Source organism: Rhopilema esculentum, chromosome 9, assembly GCF_057945365.1.
Source record: "Rhopilema esculentum isolate cy_ngs chromosome 9, ASM5794536v1, whole genome shotgun sequence".
In the NCBI taxonomy this organism is placed as follows: domain Eukaryota; kingdom Metazoa; phylum Cnidaria; class Scyphozoa; order Rhizostomeae; family Rhizostomatidae; genus Rhopilema; species Rhopilema esculentum.
In genome coordinates this window covers 3320134-3339322 of record NC_142823.1, presented here as the reverse complement: position 1 = coordinate 3339322, position 19189 = coordinate 3320134, and the positions used below count along the sequence as shown (strand labels likewise).

The window sequence follows — 19189 nt, the reverse complement described above, 5'->3', positions numbered from 1 at the left end:
GATGTGACACAGAAAATTTTTCTCTGCAGTGTTATTCAAAGGGGAAAGGGAGGATGGCAGACATTTTCCAATATACATCTTTATCTTATCGCAACATAATGATAGCATGTTGATAAAATGCTAACACTAAAATAGAGTTACTGCGTTGGCCCTATCATTAGAAGCTCTTTACCCAAATTATTGCTTCATTGTGGCGCCTTGGTCTCCTAGGAGCCCAGCAGAATATTGACCAGACAAAAATGATGCATACATTTATTAGATTCAGGGGCTGTTTACATGATACTTACAGTACATGATACATTGTAAACCGCCTAAACCAGAGCTCAATACGATACCAGCTCCCTGAATTAGTCGTGTGATAGGTCCGTCGATACGGGGGGCGTGGGGGGGGGGGGGGGGGTTGTTGGGGATGTGACATCCCAGTTGGAAAAAAATTTAATTGCAAAAATGAGTGTTTTTACCATCTAGGGTTGCTTCATTAGCAAATTTTCAGATTTTATAGCAAAATAAAAGATGGTTAACCAGCCTTGTCGGCAAATTGGACCAGAGCACCCCCTTGAGCACAATAGCTAGTTACGGCCCTGGTAACATTGACTGATTATGTTCACAGCAGAGACAGAAGGTACCTTAGTCCATGGAAATTAAGGAGAAACAGCTGTGATGATAACATGAACATTGTTTTTGTACTAATTGAAAAGAAGTTGGACAGCGACCATTTCTTTACCTATTCTAATGAGAAGAAGGAGAGCAGAGATATGACGAAAGAAAAGAAAGCATGCGGCTAGGTTTGCCAGAACATGAGACTTAGCGGGAAGAAAACAGAAAAGAAAAAGCTAGACAAAAAAGAGGTAACGGAGGTATCAAAATAGAATATAACAAGGGATAACATCAAAGGGGTTATTGATTACTGATGTTTTCACGATAGTGTCAGCCTACTTTTGATAAATAATTGTCAGAAAAAATGGGGAAGTTCTTTCTTTAAGATGTGCAAAAAATGTTGCCAAGGTTCCTAAGAGAACTAGTAATTTTTGGAAGACGAATTGCTAACTTCTATATGTCAAGAACAAAAAAAAATAATATGAATTTAGCAACAATCAGGGACGCCGGAGCAAGGGACCACACACGGGTGGGTGCCCCCTAGATTTAGCGAGATTCAGTAATCTTCTTTAATTTGCCATTTTTCCTTTTTTAGGCCTGCCCTAACGCTCCTCCGGCGTCTATTGCACTGGCAGTATTGTTCATCAATGGGAATGTGGAATGAGACCATATGTATTACGTGTCAAAATTTTAGAGGTATGTTAGATATGGTATTAAAGAAGACAACCGTTGGCTGGTATGCTATTTAGTACTGTGATGTCGTATGGACAAAGCTGTTGTTGAATAATACGGTTTCAAGTTGCAGCTCCTTGTTCCACGCTTCATTAGGCGAAAATTGCAAACAGCAGTCTTTTTTATCAAATCAAGGAGAAAACTCGGATTATCAGTTGAAAACTGTTCTGTTTTAAACACAAAATAATAGTTATGATAACACGATGTATGTGTAATATTACATGATATCATATGATATGACAGTATATGAAAACTGCTGTTTACGGGTCTGTTTCATAAAATTTCGTAGAACCGTCCTGTTCTATATACCACTTGGCGTGTTATGGTAGTATGGAACATCATTGTTATTGAACAGGTGCGATATTACGAAAATTATATAGATATGATATGTATTATGTTAACAATAAATTATGCTATACAATATCAAAATGTTACCAGTTTCATTAGAACCCTATTTCTGTGCACATTGATTGTCTTGTAGTCAATAAAATGGTTAGAAAATGAATTGTTCTTGACTTGAATAAAAACAAAGTATCGAGTTCAAAAATATGCTAGGAAGGAATTGCAATATCTATTTGCTTCGAGGCTAAATACAAATGATAGACTAGACTGCCGGGGAGCATTGAAGATATATTCACTTCAAATTCAATAAAACTGGCTTCACACTTTGTCTATATTATAGAAGATATGTTGGGAAAAGACTAACAGTTACACAAGGCTGTCCTTACTTAAATTTCCCAAATAAGACTGCCCTTATTGTCTCCTTCGCAATTTACTCTCCTTCGCAGTTTAGATATGCCTTCGCAGCGGTACGAGTGCCTTACGGGTGTAGCAAAAATAGACTTACCTCCTTCGCAGTTTACTTTCCTTTGCAGTTTAGATATGCCTTCGCAGAAGTACTAATGCCTTACGAGTTTAACAAAAATAGACTTTGAGCAAATCTAGTTCTTACTACACAAGTTGCCTTTTATTTTATTTATTTGGCACGGTACACAATTGTGTTTTACAGCCCACTTCAAGAATTCTACCCTTTTTAACAATTTCTTTAAACAAAAATTTTATAGCACTCTTGCTATTACATCATTCCGAACTTATCCAAGCCAAGGTTGCTGAATGTGGCTCAACAATACTTTACTTTGCCTTTAATGGTGTTCAAACAAATTTCACTATCAGAAAACCATTGAACTGACTTAAGATCTGATATAGTTTGCCTAGGGATTAAAAATACTACAATTTTGGCAATTAATAGTCTTTATGGAGCTGTTTCATGTTCATTATCCTCCGCATTTGAATAAGTTAGCTTTTTCACGTAGTGGGAAATTTTGTTAGCTATGTAGATATTGAATAAAAATAGATAAAATAAACAAAACATCAATGATATAAGGGCACATGTAACTAGCCCCTTGGTAATATTCTAGATAGGATGCAGGATAAGAACTTTAGGGTGCCGTAAAAGCAATACAATTTTTCGATTTAAGAAACGACGGGTCAAAAAAGTGCTCTTGAACGTAGAAACTCTCAATTAAAAAGGTCTTTTTGATACACAAAGTTGTCAGTTGTTGAGGTTAAGTAATACAAGTTCACCATCAGAAAAGAATTCTTGCTTTAGTATTTTGAGTCAATCCATGGAATTCTAAATGTAGGCCCCTATATTCGACAATTTTTATATTGCAAGAATTGTTGAATACCTAATATTTTTAATCCCATTCTGTCAAAGACGTTATGGTTTTCACAGCCATGGAACTTAAACCAACCTTCCACTAAGAGTTTTGATTTGTTTTAGGACTTCAACTGGATACTGGATAGCAGCTAATAGCAAAATGAGGTGGATTTAGAGATCACACTTTCAGATATGCTCCCAAAAACTAAAAATGCATTAACAGGAGTGATCCAGAGAGTCAGTGCAAGATGAAACTGATGAAATGGGCGTTGAATCTTTAAACAAATTACAAAGTATGGTTGAAAGGTTGCATTGGGTATGCAAATCTTTATGGACACATCTGTGCCAAATGAACTCAAAGCCAGTATTGCTTCTCTGTTGAGATCTTGATAAAGATTTCTTAGGGGAAAGCTGAGTAAATAAATGATGGCAAATCCTTTGCTCGAACAGGTGTTAAACGGTGTATATCATACATCTACCTTGCAGAATTTACTTAGCCTTTAGATTTCACTCTATATGATAACGCCAAAAAATATCTAGAAGGCACAGGCTCCTAGACACTAGGGGAGCAGGGGGCAATGCCCCCAATAACTTGCGAAAATTATGTATGAAGATCTTATAAGCGCAGCTTGATCTGACAGTATTTCGTAAGGCCGGTATAGAAAAATATATATTTCTATCCATGCTCTCCCTCCTCCCCCCCCCCCCCCCAATCCAGTTAAACTGTCTACGGGCCTGGAAAGCAACAGCGAGCATGTCTTGCATGTATCATACTTTACATAAACTTTCTAACGTTGTCTTGTAACGTTGTCAGGCCGGTTTCCACCTACCCCATGAAAGCAAAGGAACCAAAACAGCAAATCAGCAAACGTGCTCAGTCGATCGGTAGTTCAGCTGAATTAAACTACTCAACGAATGGTCATTTTTATACAGCAAAAGACTCAAACATGCATTTCTTTTTATCACGTTACCAGAGCAAACTCCTGGTCTATGATACTTTACCAGATCGTTGCCATTTCTTTTTATCACGTTACCAGAGCAAATCAAGAGCAAACTCCTGGTCTATGATACTTTACCAGATCGTTGCCAGTAACAAGTCGATTTTACATACCTTCTACGGTCATCATTTTAAATAATTGTTGTCCCTGAATCTCTATGACAAAATAAAATCAATGTCACCTTATAAAAACTAAATGTCTATTACAAGGAAATCTAACCATATTATAGAGTTGGTGTAAGCAACCCTATTTTGTATCAACAGCCAATAATACAGTTAAATAAAGCCCACTTAATTTGGACTTGTTTTGAAAAAACACGGAGAGCTTTCTTAGGCTTTTATTTTGCCTTTGATGACTATTTTTATAAATTCTTTTTGTCAATCAATTACAAGTGGGACAACTTCACCCTTACCATCCCAGCTGTTGGCTTCTAACCTATCATGACCATTATATCTGTCGAATGCAAGAACATATTTTTATCCGTGTTTTATGGTGTTTGGTAGAATATTTACTCACATTTTTGCTAACTAACTTTGCTGTCCTTAAGAGAAACAATGCAAGGTTTATTGGAACAATTGCAATTGTAATGTGTGCACATTGCAGTTTCTATGGCAGTTGATCCTTGAGACAGGACCTTCATATCAATTCATATTTTTATACATTCATTCTATTCATAAGATTCTATTTAAACTTACAACAAATCACGTAAGAAGTCACTATTTTTTCTGAATAAAAGTCAATGTTTTGTGGTCTTATGATAAATCTTTACTTCTTAAGGTTTGATTAATCAGCAATTCATATATTTATCAAAAATTTAAAGGAAGGAATTATCAAAGACAGCTAACACAACAAGTTTAGGAGGATAAATTTTACCGTAATAGATCAACAACTAATCCTTTGTACAGCTAAGTAAACTATTAAATGATATATATATACCTCATTCCATCTCATTAATTCACATCATCTCCTGGAAATCATAAACTGGTAATTTGTGCAAGTTCTCAACTTCAACATGAAAACACTGGTCGTTCTTTTCCTTGTTATCTTGGCAATCGCACTGGTATCTTCTGCAGACAAGAAGAAGCCGAAACCGAAGCCATCTCCAAAACCATCTCCAAAGCCCAAGCCAAAGGTATCACTTTTTACTAACCTATATTATTTAGGCAAAACTATGGAATGCCACCAGCAAACACAGGATGGCAAAAGATTAAGAGCCAATTTGTTCCACTTGTCTGGAGATCCTCTGAGACATTGCTCTAACGTAAATAGAGACTATATCAACTATAGCCATGTCAAATTGCCGGATTTTATGGCAAGTCTTTATAGCCAATAGGAAAATTTTGGTTAATAATGATAGTTCAAACAAAAATTGAATTGAACTGTCGCAAGTAACGATTTATTTAAAGAGGAATATGTTATCTTTTATAATGGTACAAGAAATGTTTACATATTTTTTTAGTATAAATAGTCGGCGGTTGACAAAAAAGTTAGCTGAAATATTTAGGTGAGGATCAAAAGTACGATGAAATGAAGAAAGGACATCTTTGATTGGTTCCTTGCTAAAGAACAATCAACACTAACACCGTATTTAGTCGAAAACAGTGAAAATGTGTTTTTTTGCTTGCACAAAGCAATTTATCTTTACATTGACAGATTCCAAAACTCTTGAATAAAAGATGGCCTTGCTTACCCTCTGACTTAAGCGTTTCTCTGAACAGCAACCTTTCTTTACTTTCCTTATCAACCTTATCTTTCCTAATTGACCAATTTCATTTTGTTTTAACCTGAAGTTTGGCTGCAAGTCTGACGACGAATGTAAAGATAACCAGTGCTGCATAAAGACCAAGAGATTCAGCTTTTGTGCCAAGAAACTCAAAGAGGGAGCTAGATGTGGATTTGTAAGTGAATTCTAAATATGATTTCTGCTCCTTCATTACTGTCTCTCATTATCTTTGTAGTCTGCTTTCATGGCTAATCTCAATAATGTATTAGAAATAGAAGAATATCAATTTTAACTATTTTGCTTTTGTTTCAAGGTGCCGAGGTCTTCTTGATTATCTGAATTCTGCTTCATATGTTGTGAGCCTCGAGCCACTACGTGTTGGCCCACAGTGGCAAGGAGCAACCGAGTTTGTTATCCACTATATCACAGGAGCGACAAATGAAGCCTTATAAATTTCTTAAAAATACGTTGTGGCTCAATTTTTCTTATCCTCTGTTCCCGCTCTCCTTCTTCCTTCCCTTTCGCTTTCCCATACAAAATTTCGACATCTTCGTTAGAAATGTTTCTACGTCCAATCCCAGTTACATTGTCAAACTATGCAACATTATTGTGTTGAGCAATTTTGAATGGAATATAGAACCTGTTGAGAGGTTATGTTTAGACATACTGATTAAAACTAACATTTCTAGGTCTCCCAACAGTTTTTGTAGCTTGATTATATATCTCTAATACTGCACAACCCTTTTTGTTTGCTAAGACGATTGTTCGAATCCGATTTGTTGATCTCAATCTTCTTCTTGCTCCTAGACCAAGTTCAAATGTGGCTGTGCTGATGATCTTTCTTGCAAAAAGTTCAAGTTCATTAAAAAATGTTCCAAGGAAGAGGGAAGTGGTGATGATTTCCTTTTCTAAGAAGGAAAACTGTTTACATTTTGATTAATTTGAAAACTAGATGTAGTGAATCTTGTTTTCGAATCTTTGTGTGTTATGAAGCTGTGGATTTCTGAGTCTCTTTCTGATAAATCAGTAAAGTGCCCAGAGAGGAGCACATGATATATCAATTTAGAGAGTTTAATGAAACCTCGAGAAATAAAGATGGCCAGTTTAACGGCATTACTGACTCTAAACAAAATTGATGCTAAAATCGTGAAAATTATTGCTAAAATTATCAGCTGTCGTTCGATATTGAGAAAGTGGATGCTCTTTCATCAAATAGAGATACAAGCAAATTTATAATTGTTCATTTGTTGCTAGATATCTGAGTCACTGAGTCCCGTTGCGAATAAAATTCCACCGCAGATGCCTGTGTAGCCACAAAATCTGAGGAGCGTTATCCATTTTATTACCTAAGGCTTGCCGTAGTGCGTGGGGTTTGACAGGAGTTTTTGCCATCTGCTGGTACTTCATCGGCTGTTTTTCAAACTTGCTGGCAAATAAAGGCAGACTCTCCTTTTAGGCAAATAAGACCTTGACGGCCCACTTGAGCCTTAAGCATGATGACTCATATTGGCAATCAATTGCAGCAACCTCGATTTTTTCTCCTGTTAAGGCCCAAGGATTCTTGTACCAAAGAGATTATGGAGGAGTGAGTAGACGAACGCGGAAAAGTGTGGTAATGAAAGCAAGAAACTTTTCAATTCAAGAGTGTGACAATATCTATTAAAATAAATAAAATGATACGAAAATTTTTTTAGCACTTTGTTAATTAATGCTGAAAATTATTAATACAAATGTTAACTAGAAAATGCAGGAATCTCAGTATAGCCAGATCAAAATAAATGAATATAAGAAGGAAATGTATCCTATATTTATAATGAAAAAACAAACTATCTACAACTGCATGTAATATTCTAACACTTATTTTTCTTGAAAATGAAAGAGATTGGGACTATTTCATAAGCAAAAACAAAAAAAACCAGATACGTGCCAAACATTCACCCCAGTAAGCAAGGCCTAAAGCAACATTGAGTGCGGTCTTTGTTCTTTCTTACAGACAAATTCTATCGTATTCTTTGAATATTGTTTAAGCCCCGGCAAAACGACTGGACATTTTCACTGAACATGCACTGGACAAATGTCCAGCGTAAATGTTGCGTCGTTTTGCCACCTTGTCCAGTCTTGTTCAGCGATGTTGAATGTTGTTCAGTCGATTTTGAAGGCAGCCAAAAATATTCAGTGGACAGGATTAAATTTATTTTGTTCACTGATGTTGTACAGAAATTGTTCAGTCGTTTTGCCACTCTACTAAACATTGTCCAGTTCGCGCACGCGCAATGGATTAATAGTTTGGATTTGGCGTCAGTTTCTTTCCTATATTCAAATCTTCAACAAAATTTCCTAGTGAACACCGCGAACGACATGGAAGCAACGCTAAAATTCAATTCGACGAATAGCAGAAAAAGGCATTTCATTAGTAACGACGAGTCCTCTGATCAGATTAGCTTTAGTTCCGATAAGGAAAGCGATGTCAGAGAGCACTAGGACGGTGATTTTAACGAACCTAGCAAATCCTAGATATTCAATAATATACTCTAATTCATACGATAACACGGTTAGGGCTATGAAAAGTGTATTTTCAAAGGTAAAGAGATGCCCTGTTGCCAGTTTTCCCACCCGCATTCTTCAACAGGGAAAAAGTTCACTGAACAATATTCAGTCGTCCAATATTTTCTTGATGTCCATACTCTGAACAAGTGAGCAATGTCCAGTGTGTGACCAGTGCAAATGTCCAGTTGTTTTGCCGGGGCTTTAGCATTGCTGCTAGGTATTTCTCGTTTCTGCAATACCACAAGGTATATTTAACTATGCCCAAGGGTCCTTCTATTAAAATGGCATTTCAGCTACAGTTTATCAGCCAATGCAATATTTTGGCGAGACGTTGTGCAAAATACACATCTCAACTTGTTTATAGGTACAGTTGTTAACTCAGTGGCGTAAGCAACTTCTTTAAGGAGGAGGATTAAATGGGGGCAACGCCCTGTCAAATATATACAGTGGAATCCCGATTCAACGAATGCTGAAAGGAACCAGCAAATTGTTCGTTATACTGGGAGTACGTTGAATCGGTAGGAAATTTTTCCTGAATTCTTTTCGCAGTACACGCTTCAAAAACTCTTCCGTGGGGTTGCTTAGACTATCCCCAAGCTCTGTGCACCTTTTACTCAAATTAACAAGCTGGATACAAGAGTTATGATGGTCAGCGATGAAAATCTTGTCTACCACACATTTGGCATTCTGTGTGTTGGCTTTTTCACTGAAATTTCATAAAGCTTTGAAAAGGTGTTACTTTTGCACGCATCTCATCTCCATTTTCAGCATCATAAAAAGTGCATGTTTGCCAATGTATGTTTTACAGACAACAATAACGATTTCCCCTGAGAGAAAGTGGTAAATGTACACCAGAAAGTCGCAATGATGAGAGCTCGTTATATTCAGGGTTCGTTTTACCGGAAAAATTTTATAAGGAGTTTATTACCCAGAGCGCTCGTTATACCGGGAAGTTCCTTATGTGCGGGGTTTGTTACACCGGCATTGCACGGTATTGCAATCAAACATCTTTTAATGTTGACAAAATGTAATTAAAACATATTTTGAACTTTGAACATCACGATATCATCTAAAGCGGTTAACAAACAGCAAGGCACAAAGACCTATTTGAACAGTGAAAAGATCAAGAATCCAGCTAAGACAACATATACACAAAAGAAATATACCAAAAGGCTGCATTTTGGAAGGGCCATTTGCACAGCTAAGCAAGCTAAAGACAAGTTATAAAGAAAATCCTGGGTCATTTTGCAAACCATTTTCAAAGCTGCACAGGCTAGTGACTTCTGCAAGATTGTGAAGCAAAAATGAGAACTCTAGTTGTTCTATTCCTTGTCGTTCTGGCAATTGCCCTTGTCTCTTCAAGCCGTCAAAAGCTAAAGGTAAAATTATTCATTTATTCTTTTATGAAATCATGCACAAGACTAGAAGAAAAGGATTTTAATGACTGGATATTCCAGACAGATTTAACGCGCATTCAAGTGAAGCACTGCTTTTTTTAAGAATTTACCAGGTGCTGTTTGAAGAGGTGTATCTTTTTTTCTTCTTATCTTTATAATTTGAGTCCTTTCTCGCCTCTATTGAACAGAGATTCAGATGCAAATCGGATAGCGACTGTAAAGACAGCCAATGCTGTGTGAAGACAAGGGTGTTCAGCTTCTGCTCAAGGAAACTCAAAGAGGGATCAGTCTGTGGCTTTGTAAGTCAACATACAATTAAATGATTCCATTGATTAAACGATTCAATTAAATGATTCCATTGATTAAACGATTCAATTAAATGATTCCTTTGATATTTTACAAAGCAATTGCATGAGGTTATTTTGTATCTGTGTTTAGCGAAAATATAAGAAAATTGAACAATAGAACTACCTTTCTTTTGCAGTATTTAACCAAATGTGAGAATGTCAGGACTAAGAAACGAGAGCAGACTAAAACTTTTGATTACCAAGCAAAACAGGGAACTTTCCCAGAATTTGCCAAATTACTTTCACATCAAGGCGTATTTGCCAGTTACAATCATTTGTTATATAAATCGTTTCCTTTTTACCTGAATATTTTAATTTCCATCAAATGTTTGGTCATTTAAGAGAATCAAAATGGCAACAATGTTTCTACAAAGTACTTCTTTTCTGGCTTAAATCTTGGCGAATACATTCCAGTTCTCACATTTGATAATGTTTAATTCTGATGATAATGATGAATTAAAATGTTTACATTAACTTATACAATTATTTTGCTCTGTTTGGTCAGAGAGGTAGGGGCACAGGAGAAACAACCCTCTCCCCAAGATTTTACAGTGAACGAAAAAGTATGTGTGAATAAAGAAAAGGTCACAATTGCTGTCTGCTCGACGTACTCCAAGGAGTGCTGGCGGCAAAAAATCGATGAAAATGTACTCTTCTCAGAAAGTGCCTTTTTAGTCTTATTTTCCACTAAAACTGTGTATTGTGTAACTGAGTTTCATCTGTGTCTCAAGTATTCACCAAGCGCCCTTCTAGTTAAAAAGTGTTCCTTTTAAGATGTTTCCTACATCCCTGCTTCCTGGTAAACATTTTTGCCCCCGCAATTGTTTATTATTTAGATCTAATTCATACATGTCTTGTTTTCATCACAGACAAAATATCGATGTGGATGTGCTGAAGATTTGGTTTGCAAAAAGAGCAAATACTACATTAAGCGATGCACCAAAGAAGAAGGAAGTGGCCAGAATGATGACCTCATCTTTTAAAGAAAGAAGAACTTTTAATGCGATTGAAAAAATTTACTGGATAAATTTTTCTTAAAAAGATGCTATTTTATTTTGAATATATGCTGGAGGTTTCTTTAAAAGCAATAAACCATTGAGCATGTTATTGTTATTGAATGTTTTATAATTATTTTGAATATGTGAGAATGAATGTCCCCAGAAAGAAAACTCGATGTTTTGCTAGTTTTCTAATGTCATTTAGCGTTTTATCAATAAACACGAAGTGAATAAGCATTAATAAGATTTACTGGAATCGGCACCTTACCTCAATAATACGTGATATGATAAAGGGGACATTGGAAGAAAAAACTTCCATGTTTCAATAAATATTCTTCAACAGAACTTTATGCTTGTGTATTGGTTATTGTACATGTGACGTAAGAAAGTCATATTACTGCAATTATTCATGACAGCAGGGAATCACAGACCCCCTCTTCAGATTGCAACGCCGACTTTTCAAATTAGTAGCTCCTTAAACTAACTGGTAGTGGATTCGAAACCAAAAGGCTTCACATATAAATAAACAACTATTAGGAATAAATTTTTAATCCTTATCAAAAATAGTTAAAATAACACAAGTTCAATTTTGCAAGCTGATGACACCTGGAGTCGACTACCTCCACAAATTCTCCAAGCCCTGCTAAATTGTCTGCTCTCCACCTACCTGGAGTCAGTACTATGCTGATTTTCCTAATCAAAGACTGACATTAAAAACTGACAAGCTCCCCTAGTCAACCACCATACTTCTAATTTAACAACACTGCAAAAAAATCAAAACAGCTTTGCAAGAAACTGACAAAGATTCTTTATAAAATGGGAATCTTTTGACTTGCACATGTCTTCGTTCCTGTTCTAAAAAGATCTAAAAAGAGTAGAGGGCATGTGTCATACCTTTATTAGAATAGATGATGAAAGAGTTCAAAGAAATGACATCACTAAATCAAAATGATGTGTATGAAATAAGAAAATATGTAGAATAAGACACTTTCGTGCATCTGATTACACGCCTTAACAACACGTTGGTCAATTACTATCCTGTCTTGGAAATGTTCCTTCTTTTCTCATCCATATGGAAGAGCTCAAAGAAATGACGTCACTGAACTAAAACATGAAATAATCAAGATAATTTTTTAAGGAAAAGAAGTACGCATGAGTCTTAGAGACTCGACAGTCTCTTATTGACCAAGAACCACACCGCAAAACAGTGCTGAGCTTTTGGCAGACTGTATGCCATCCCACAGAGTTGCAGTATAAGTGTGAAGTAAAGAAATAAATGTGAAGTAATTTATTTAGGAGCCTATACAAATGGCTGATTTTTATATAGTCTCTCTTCAATAATACTCTCTTTGTTTTGGAAACTGGCAGGGTTTATTTTAAGAAATTTTCATGCTGCACATTTTCAAAATTCTTGAAAATTTGAGTGTTGCCTTTTGAAAATTGTACGGCAACACTTATCAAACTAACTGTATCTGAAATTATCGAATTACACCAGCTCCCACCCAAGCTCCGCAAAAGGTTTTGATGAGGAAAGGAGGACAAGGTTAAAACAAGTTCTCGAGAACAAAGATCTCAAAGGAAAAGATCATTAACAAAACAAACTAGATAGCTTCTAGATACTGAATTCGATAAAATTTTAGAGAGATATCATAGACTATGATCATTATTTCTGTTGTGTTCTCTTTTTAAACATTGTGATGCTCTTTTACAAGCTTTATATATCTTTTGGTAGTTGCTGCATTTTTACTTCTTCCCTACTAAATCTTTTCTTCTTCACACCCTTTTTCACTGCAAAAAATTTGAGTTTATCACTGCACAGTTACGATTTATCACTGCACAAATTGGTTATCACTGCACGTTTAAAAAAACTCCTAGAAACTGGAGTCATAGCAATTTTTGCCAGCATATATCTATGTTACCTACACCAATATCTAAAATTTAGGCCCATTTGTTCTGCAGGGTTCATCATTTGAGCAACACGTTTGCACAGAATATTGAAGTTGAGCAACACAGGTCAATCACCTCATCAATATTATTGACTTATTTTGAAGGACTTTATTTCTTATTTTCAAGCAATTTTGGTAGTTGATGACGCTTTCAAACACTCACGATGTGAAAATTTGAGCAAAATCAATATGCAAGAACATTTTCTGTGTTTCAAAGCTGAATTTGCACAAAGGGAGTTCTACAGATGGCAATAGAGACCTTTATTGATTTTAGAGAGGGATGTATTTAAAAGCAGCTAAGCCAGCAAGTATAATGTATTGATTTACCAAGGTAATGCATTTTAAAGGACACTCTGCACAGCTAAGCAAACCATATATGATTCATATAGATTATTTTGTATCATATTTGAAAGTCATTTCAAGTCTGAAAAAGTAGTGACTTCTGCAAAGTTTTGACACAAAGATGAAATCTCTTGCTGTACTTTTCTTTCTTGTTCTGGCAGTTGCACTTGTCTCTTCACACCCTCAATGGCCACAAAAGGTATAGTTGCTAGTGTATTCACGAAGTTGCGTGTAAAATGAGGTAAATAAAAAGTAAAATGAAAAGCAAGGTAGCAAAAAAATGCCATCCCTTAGACAGCGTTTTCTCCTGATTGATGTAATATCTGCGATTTATTTTCAATACGCAGGGATTTGGATGCAAATCAGACAACGAATGTGGGCAGAACGAATGCTGTATTATTGGCATATTGCATGGTTTCTGTTTTCCAAAACTCAATGAAGGATCACTATGTGGTTTTGTGAGTTCAGATTTTGTAATTACTTAAAATATTTACTGCAAATCACTTGTATTGCTTCTTACTTTCTATACCATGAAGCTATTAACTTGATTAAGGTCCACTCTCGAATAAGTCACTCCTCATATATACTCCCCCTCAAGGATCGATTTTTGAATATGCTCACCTTTTAAATAAACTGACTATCCTGCTGTCCAGTTTCAGTTAAAGCAACCAATTGATTGCAACTTCTTCAGGTATTTTCTTTTTATCAGAGATTGCATAGATCCATACGATTGGCGAGCTTTTAGGTCACAAACCTTGTTTTTTGTCACATGAGCATTCCTTATGCAGGAAATGTCAAATAGAACTTTAGGTGCTTGTCTATTGCTGGCTGTCTGTCATAATGTATTTTCAACACAAAATTGTTTGAAGTATGAAAATTGAAAGTATAGCAATTGAAAGTACAGTAGTCTCTTGATAATTCTGTATTTGATAATTCTATAGTTTATAATTTTTTATCTTTCTTCAAACCATAAGATACGACATCGATGTGGATGTGCAGATGGCTTGGTATGCAAGAAAGGCAAATTTTTATTTGACGAATGCACCAGGGAAAATGGCAACGGAAATAACAATGACATTATTCATTAACTGCAAATTTGATTATGTAAAATTTCAAACAAAATGTACTGAATATATTTTTCTGCCAATTCTGTAAGAAAGCAAATTCTTAGTGTCTTTATTGTCTCGTCGCCTTTTCCGAGAGCTTAGGGTTTACAGAGGGTGTTAGTGACATAAAATGCACTCTCTCATTTTTTTATAGTTTAACTGTAAAATAATTTGGCGTGAAGAAGACACCATATTATATCTTCTCATCATGCTTGCTAATAGTTGCACTATTTAGGGTAAGGGTAGAAATAAAATTGCTAAGTTTACAAAAAAGTTTAGTTTGGAAAAAATATATGGTTACTCATGGGGAGGTCTTCAAAAATACCAAAAAAATGGAAGGAGCTAAGAGGTGCGTTTATGCCGCTTCATACCTTACCCTCGTTTTGATAATAGACCTCGTTTTGACAAGTCGCAAGCATTGTGGCTGAGCTTACCGGCCTACTGCAAGGTTGAGTTGCTGTTTTATTAATTATAGAAAGTTTAAACGCAACGAAATCATGCCAGTTGCAACAAGAGGATTTTTCATAACAGTCATAGCTGGTGCATTAATTGGCGCCACTGTCGGTTTCTATATCAAAGATCAAAAAGAAATAAAAGGATTGGTAAGTTTATTGATCGTTGTGCTCAGTTTGCTTTTTGGCAAATGATTGATACCTTGCCTATGGAACTAAAGTTTTGTTTCGGATAAAATAAGCATCTTCAGACTTTTTTCGTATGTACATGATTTATACATTTAACCCTGGCATTACTTTAAAGAGGCCAGCCAAAGTATGGGCTCTATTGTAGAAGAAGTAAGAAGCGCAAAAAAGTATAAGAACTTTAACTTTAACCTTTGTAAATTTTATGTTACTGCCTGTTTTTTCCAGTTTCCAGAGTATTACCGATTTAGACAATATCTTGGGTGATCCTGTGCAGGCACCGCGAAGCATTGAAAAAAGTAGGGGGGGAGGGGCTTAAATCGAATAAAAAGTGGCTTGACTGGCAATTCATTGGTAAATTTTTTGCATTTTTGGCAAAAAGTGGGGGTGGCTATAGCCCCCAGCCCGCCATCTCTGTGGTGCCTGCTGTGAAAAACAGTCATATTCTGCAGACTGGACCATTGCTAGTGTAATATAGGTACTTATTTCATTTTAGGTCAGTCTTGCGTTTATGCTTATATTTGTTCATGCTTCTCTTTATTTAGGATATATTAGTTTGTCGCGTGTTAGTTTTTCATGTTTTCCGGTATAGTAATATTTTACATGCCCTTTTGCTCTACAAAGTTCCCCCGCGTATCCTAATATATCTAACACCTCCTACTAGTTCATTTACGTATTGCACGATAGATACCGACAATAACACCGGCAATTATTGATATTAGTTTGCTATATTGTAATGCTGTTATATAAAGTAGAATACGGAGAAACAGTTAGTTAGTTAGTGAGAGAGAAGCGTGGTGCTTGCGAAAGGCCACTGCTATCAAACATGTAGACACTAACTCACACACACACACAAAGAACTGTCATGGATGGAAAGGCTAAGAGAGGGCTGATGGCATTCAACCCGAGTGGCTTGTGAAAGCACTCGAGGTTTCGTTTCATATATATATAGTTTAATGGCGTAACAGTGCTTGTGAAAGGCTGTTTAGTACCTAAGTTTCGATATTGTGTAAAAGTACGCCTTAGCTTTGGATTGAACAAAAGGAATTGATTTTGTGTGTCAAAACGTGTCGTTTATTCGCTCGGTCAATCGCTCAAACAACGAATGGTGTCAGAAGTTTTACAAATATATATACCAGCAGCAAATTTTACACTAGTTAACTGACTAGCAGCTTATCAATCTGTCATACACTAATATGATGCCTAGTCCGTCTGTAAAAATTTGTGTTATGACTACATTTCCGCCCACAATTATTCTTGCATTCAAGCATGTTCTGGCATATCATTTCAAGTCAGAGTCAGTGTACTTTATTACTTTGAACTTTTGATTGATTTGGCTGTTTAATTTTCCTTGCTAAACCAAGAAGAAGTAGTTTTTTGGACTGCAAAGTATGGCAGTTTCCAATGAGATTGTAAAATTCTCAAGTGTGCACTTGCCATACTCTGTGGTCTGGAACACAGTTTTGTAAACAGTCATCTAGATTAGATATCAGGGCTTTCCATGGGGAGGGGAGGGGGGTCGTGCGATAGCATGCGAGCTTGCAGGCACGCACCCAAAGTTTTCTTTGAAAGCGATTAGTCCCGGGCCCAGTGATAAATATTTCTCTTGAAGATAGAGTGTGAAGATAGACTATATATTCTCTTTTTAGAAACAAAAGTTTGGCATTGAATCCTTGTTTCCACTACTCCCTTTCGTATGTCTCTGTTTTTGGATCATTCAGTTTCCATTATTCTTGAGCATTTCCCATTGCTCTGGCCACCATCGTTTTGGCCAAAACAAAAACGAAGGTTTTCCCATTACTTTGTTTTGTCCGTTTTCATATCCTTTTTTCAAGCTTGTCTTGAAGCTGAAGATGAACGAATTCTAATTGACTCTTTTTTTTGATTTTTTTATTAAAACAATTAGTTTTTAAGTGACTCCATTCTCTAATGATTTCGTTTTCAAACAAAACGATTCATTTAGTGCCTTTTCCCTATGAAAGCAGAGTAATAGGAACAGGGCCTGATTTCCAACAGACTTACACATTACTAATTGCCCATTTGCCATTCGTTGGTTAAATGGGGCCTTCTTTTGTTTTATTGCTGTCCATTTTTTCCTTTAACTTTGTTGAACAGAATTGAAACTTCTTCACGTTTCTAAAGTTACTGAAACCTCTCGAGGGAAACATAAACATAACTATACAATGTGTAGCATTCAGTTCATTTATTAAAAGTTTTGTCAGGTTAAATGATTCAATAGAAAAATCTTTATTGCTTTGTGTTAGCAAAAATTTGATTTGTGCGCCCCACTCTTATCACACAAGATTTATGAACGTGAATGCCCCGAGATATTCACACATTTTCAAAATGCATTGTTTCCCTTACGCGAACAAATACTAGTCTTGGGGTAAGGTATTGCTGACTAATCAAAGTGTCTTGTTAATCAAGATGTAATGATGCAGCTAAGTGGTTTAATAGGCTAGCAATAGAGCTCATTACTTCTATTTGTTCTGAGATGGATAGACTGTTACTCTCCCATTATATAATTTATGAATTCTTTTTTGACAAGATAGCAAAATTGAGAATAGATTGATAGCACAAATTATGAATGAAAATGTTTGCAACTCTTTTAGGAAGAGGAAATCCCTCAATTAGAAGAAAGAATATCCAAGAAAAGGAAAGTTGTAGAAGAACTACAGAAGCTTTCAAAAAACAGGTGAGATTCTGACAGTGAATGGAAGCAGAATGGAGGGAATGGATGATGAAAGAATAGTTGACTATCAAGTGAAGAAAATATTTGGTGTTTTCAATGTGTTTGTGTTTGTTCTGAAATTAATCGCTCTAGTCAGCTGTCAAATTGCTGTAGATAGAATATGTTAATTAAAGTAATTTGATATTTTTCTGAATTGGTTGCACTATCTTATTTATTGAATAATGATCAAATCTTAATTTAAATCTGTACCATAAACATTGCCGAGCAACAAAAAGTGCTCCATATCCTGAATATTATTTTTTGTAGAACATAAAGAATTTAACGTATTCCTAAGGTTATGTCTGATACAATGTTAACATTTATCTTGCTGAGTCCAACACAAAATTTTGTTAAAATTGGTAAACCTTTCATGTCGTAAATAATGAAGACCAGTTTTGGAGGTGGACAGATTAGTGCTACTAGTTGTTTCTTGAAAGTATTCATCAAGCAAGATTGTTTAATCTCAGGGTCAAGTTTTTCTAATTCGAACCAGCAGTTAGGATATAAACTGGATATGAATCTCTTTGTTCTCACACATATTTGCGCTGTTGAAATACATCTGCTAAGCTATTCCTGATCCAATAGTTGAAATACTGGACTTTATGTGTAAACTCATTTCTTGTTATAAGAAAAAAGTGGTATCGAATCTTCTTGTTCCTTGAAGCTTTGGCAAAATTACAACACTTAGGAGTTTCTTTATTATGATGCCATGAATTATAACCTTTTTGTTCCTATATTGGTTTTTCAAGCTAGGGAATTTTTCAACAGAAACTTGTTGGCAAAGTTTTACAGCTGCAAACAATGAAAATAATCAATATTTTTAATGTTTTCAAATGCTTGTCATGGGCTCCGACAAAGGTTGAAAAGTGGGGGGGGGGGGGCCAAGGGAAAATTTAACACCCATAACAAAAGATTTTGAAAAAAACTCTATTGTTTGGCAAAAAATTCAGATGTTTCTTCTTTTTTGGGTCGAATGCTGAAATCTCAATATTTGTGATTGTGGTTTCTTAAAGCAATATATGTGTGGGTCGAAGTCAATTCATTATCTTAGAAAAGAACAAAGCATGTTTCCAACATCAGATGTTTAGAGACTCTCAACCAATTTCATAGAAAGATGTGCCCTTCCAAGTGCCTGCCACTGTGACTGTTGAGGAAAACCTCCAATCTCGCTGGTATCAGAATAGAGAACCCAAGAGCAGAAATATGAATCCAAGAAAATACAACTATTTGCTTTACATCTCCGTCTTTTTCCAAATCTCAAACGATTACAACACTACGACGACTCCTGCGTCGAACACTCTACTTTTTCTAATAAATTTGCGGAATATATACGTTTACTTATGTTGCTAATTAGTTTTGAGTCATGAACTTTTAATTATAACTACCAATCAACTTGCATATATGTTAGTCAGGTGTTTATTTAGGAT

General features: G+C 35.7%; 2 protein-coding genes and 2 long non-coding RNA genes across 4 annotated transcripts; all 4 read left to right on the top strand.

Annotated features, from left to right (window-relative positions):
• The first annotated feature begins 385 nt into the window (after window positions 1-385).
• Window positions 386-3458, top strand: LOC148959544 (uncharacterized). Its single transcript, XR_016144029.1, has 3 exons — window positions 386-848; window positions 1193-1293; window positions 3113-3458. It is a non-coding gene; the product is annotated as an uncharacterized LOC148959544 (long non-coding RNA).
• A 1475-nt stretch (window positions 3459-4933) lies between these two features.
• LOC135688796 (uncharacterized) lies at window positions 4934-9953 on the top strand. Its single transcript, XM_065205810.2, has 4 exons — window positions 4934-5119; window positions 5778-5885; window positions 6518-9636; window positions 9843-9953. The coding sequence occupies exons 1-3, from the start codon at window positions 5000-5002 to the stop codon at window positions 6620-6622; spliced, it is 333 nt and encodes a 110-aa protein (XP_065061882.2). The 5' UTR covers window positions 4934-4999; the 3' UTR covers window positions 6623-9636; window positions 9843-9953.
• Window positions 9954-13327: 3374 nt separating this feature from the next.
• LOC135688799 (uncharacterized) lies at window positions 13328-14451 on the top strand. The gene is made up of 3 exons (XM_089110078.1): window positions 13328-13486; window positions 13635-13745; window positions 14262-14451. The coding sequence occupies exons 1-3, from the start codon at window positions 13409-13411 to the stop codon at window positions 14373-14375; spliced, it is 303 nt and encodes a 100-aa protein (XP_088966204.1). The 5' UTR covers window positions 13328-13408; the 3' UTR covers window positions 14376-14451.
• Window positions 14452-14798: 347 nt separating this feature from the next.
• Window positions 14799-17916, top strand: LOC135688798 (uncharacterized). The gene is made up of 2 exons (XR_010516426.2): window positions 14799-14995; window positions 17644-17916. It is a non-coding gene; the product is annotated as an uncharacterized LOC135688798 (long non-coding RNA).
• Window positions 17917-19189: the final 1273 nt, after the last annotated feature.

Coding starts and splice junctions, on each gene's coding strand:
- LOC135688796 (XM_065205810.2), top strand. CDS start 5,000: ATGAAAACACTGGTCGTTCTTTTCCTTGTTATCTTGGCAATCGCACTG. Junction 5,120..5,777: donor CTCCAAAGCCCAAGCCAAAG/GTATCACTTTTT, acceptor TTTAACCTGAAG/TTTGGCTGCAAGTCTGACGA. Junction 5,886..6,517: donor AGGGAGCTAGATGTGGATTT/GTAAGTGAATTC, acceptor TCTTGCTCCTAG/ACCAAGTTCAAATGTGGCTG.
- LOC135688799 (XM_089110078.1), top strand. CDS start 13,409: ATGAAATCTCTTGCTGTACTTTTCTTTCTTGTTCTGGCAGTTGCACTT. Junction 13,487..13,634: donor ACCCTCAATGGCCACAAAAG/GTATAGTTGCTA, acceptor TTCAATACGCAG/GGATTTGGATGCAAATCAGA. Junction 13,746..14,261: donor AAGGATCACTATGTGGTTTT/GTGAGTTCAGAT, acceptor TCAAACCATAAG/ATACGACATCGATGTGGATG.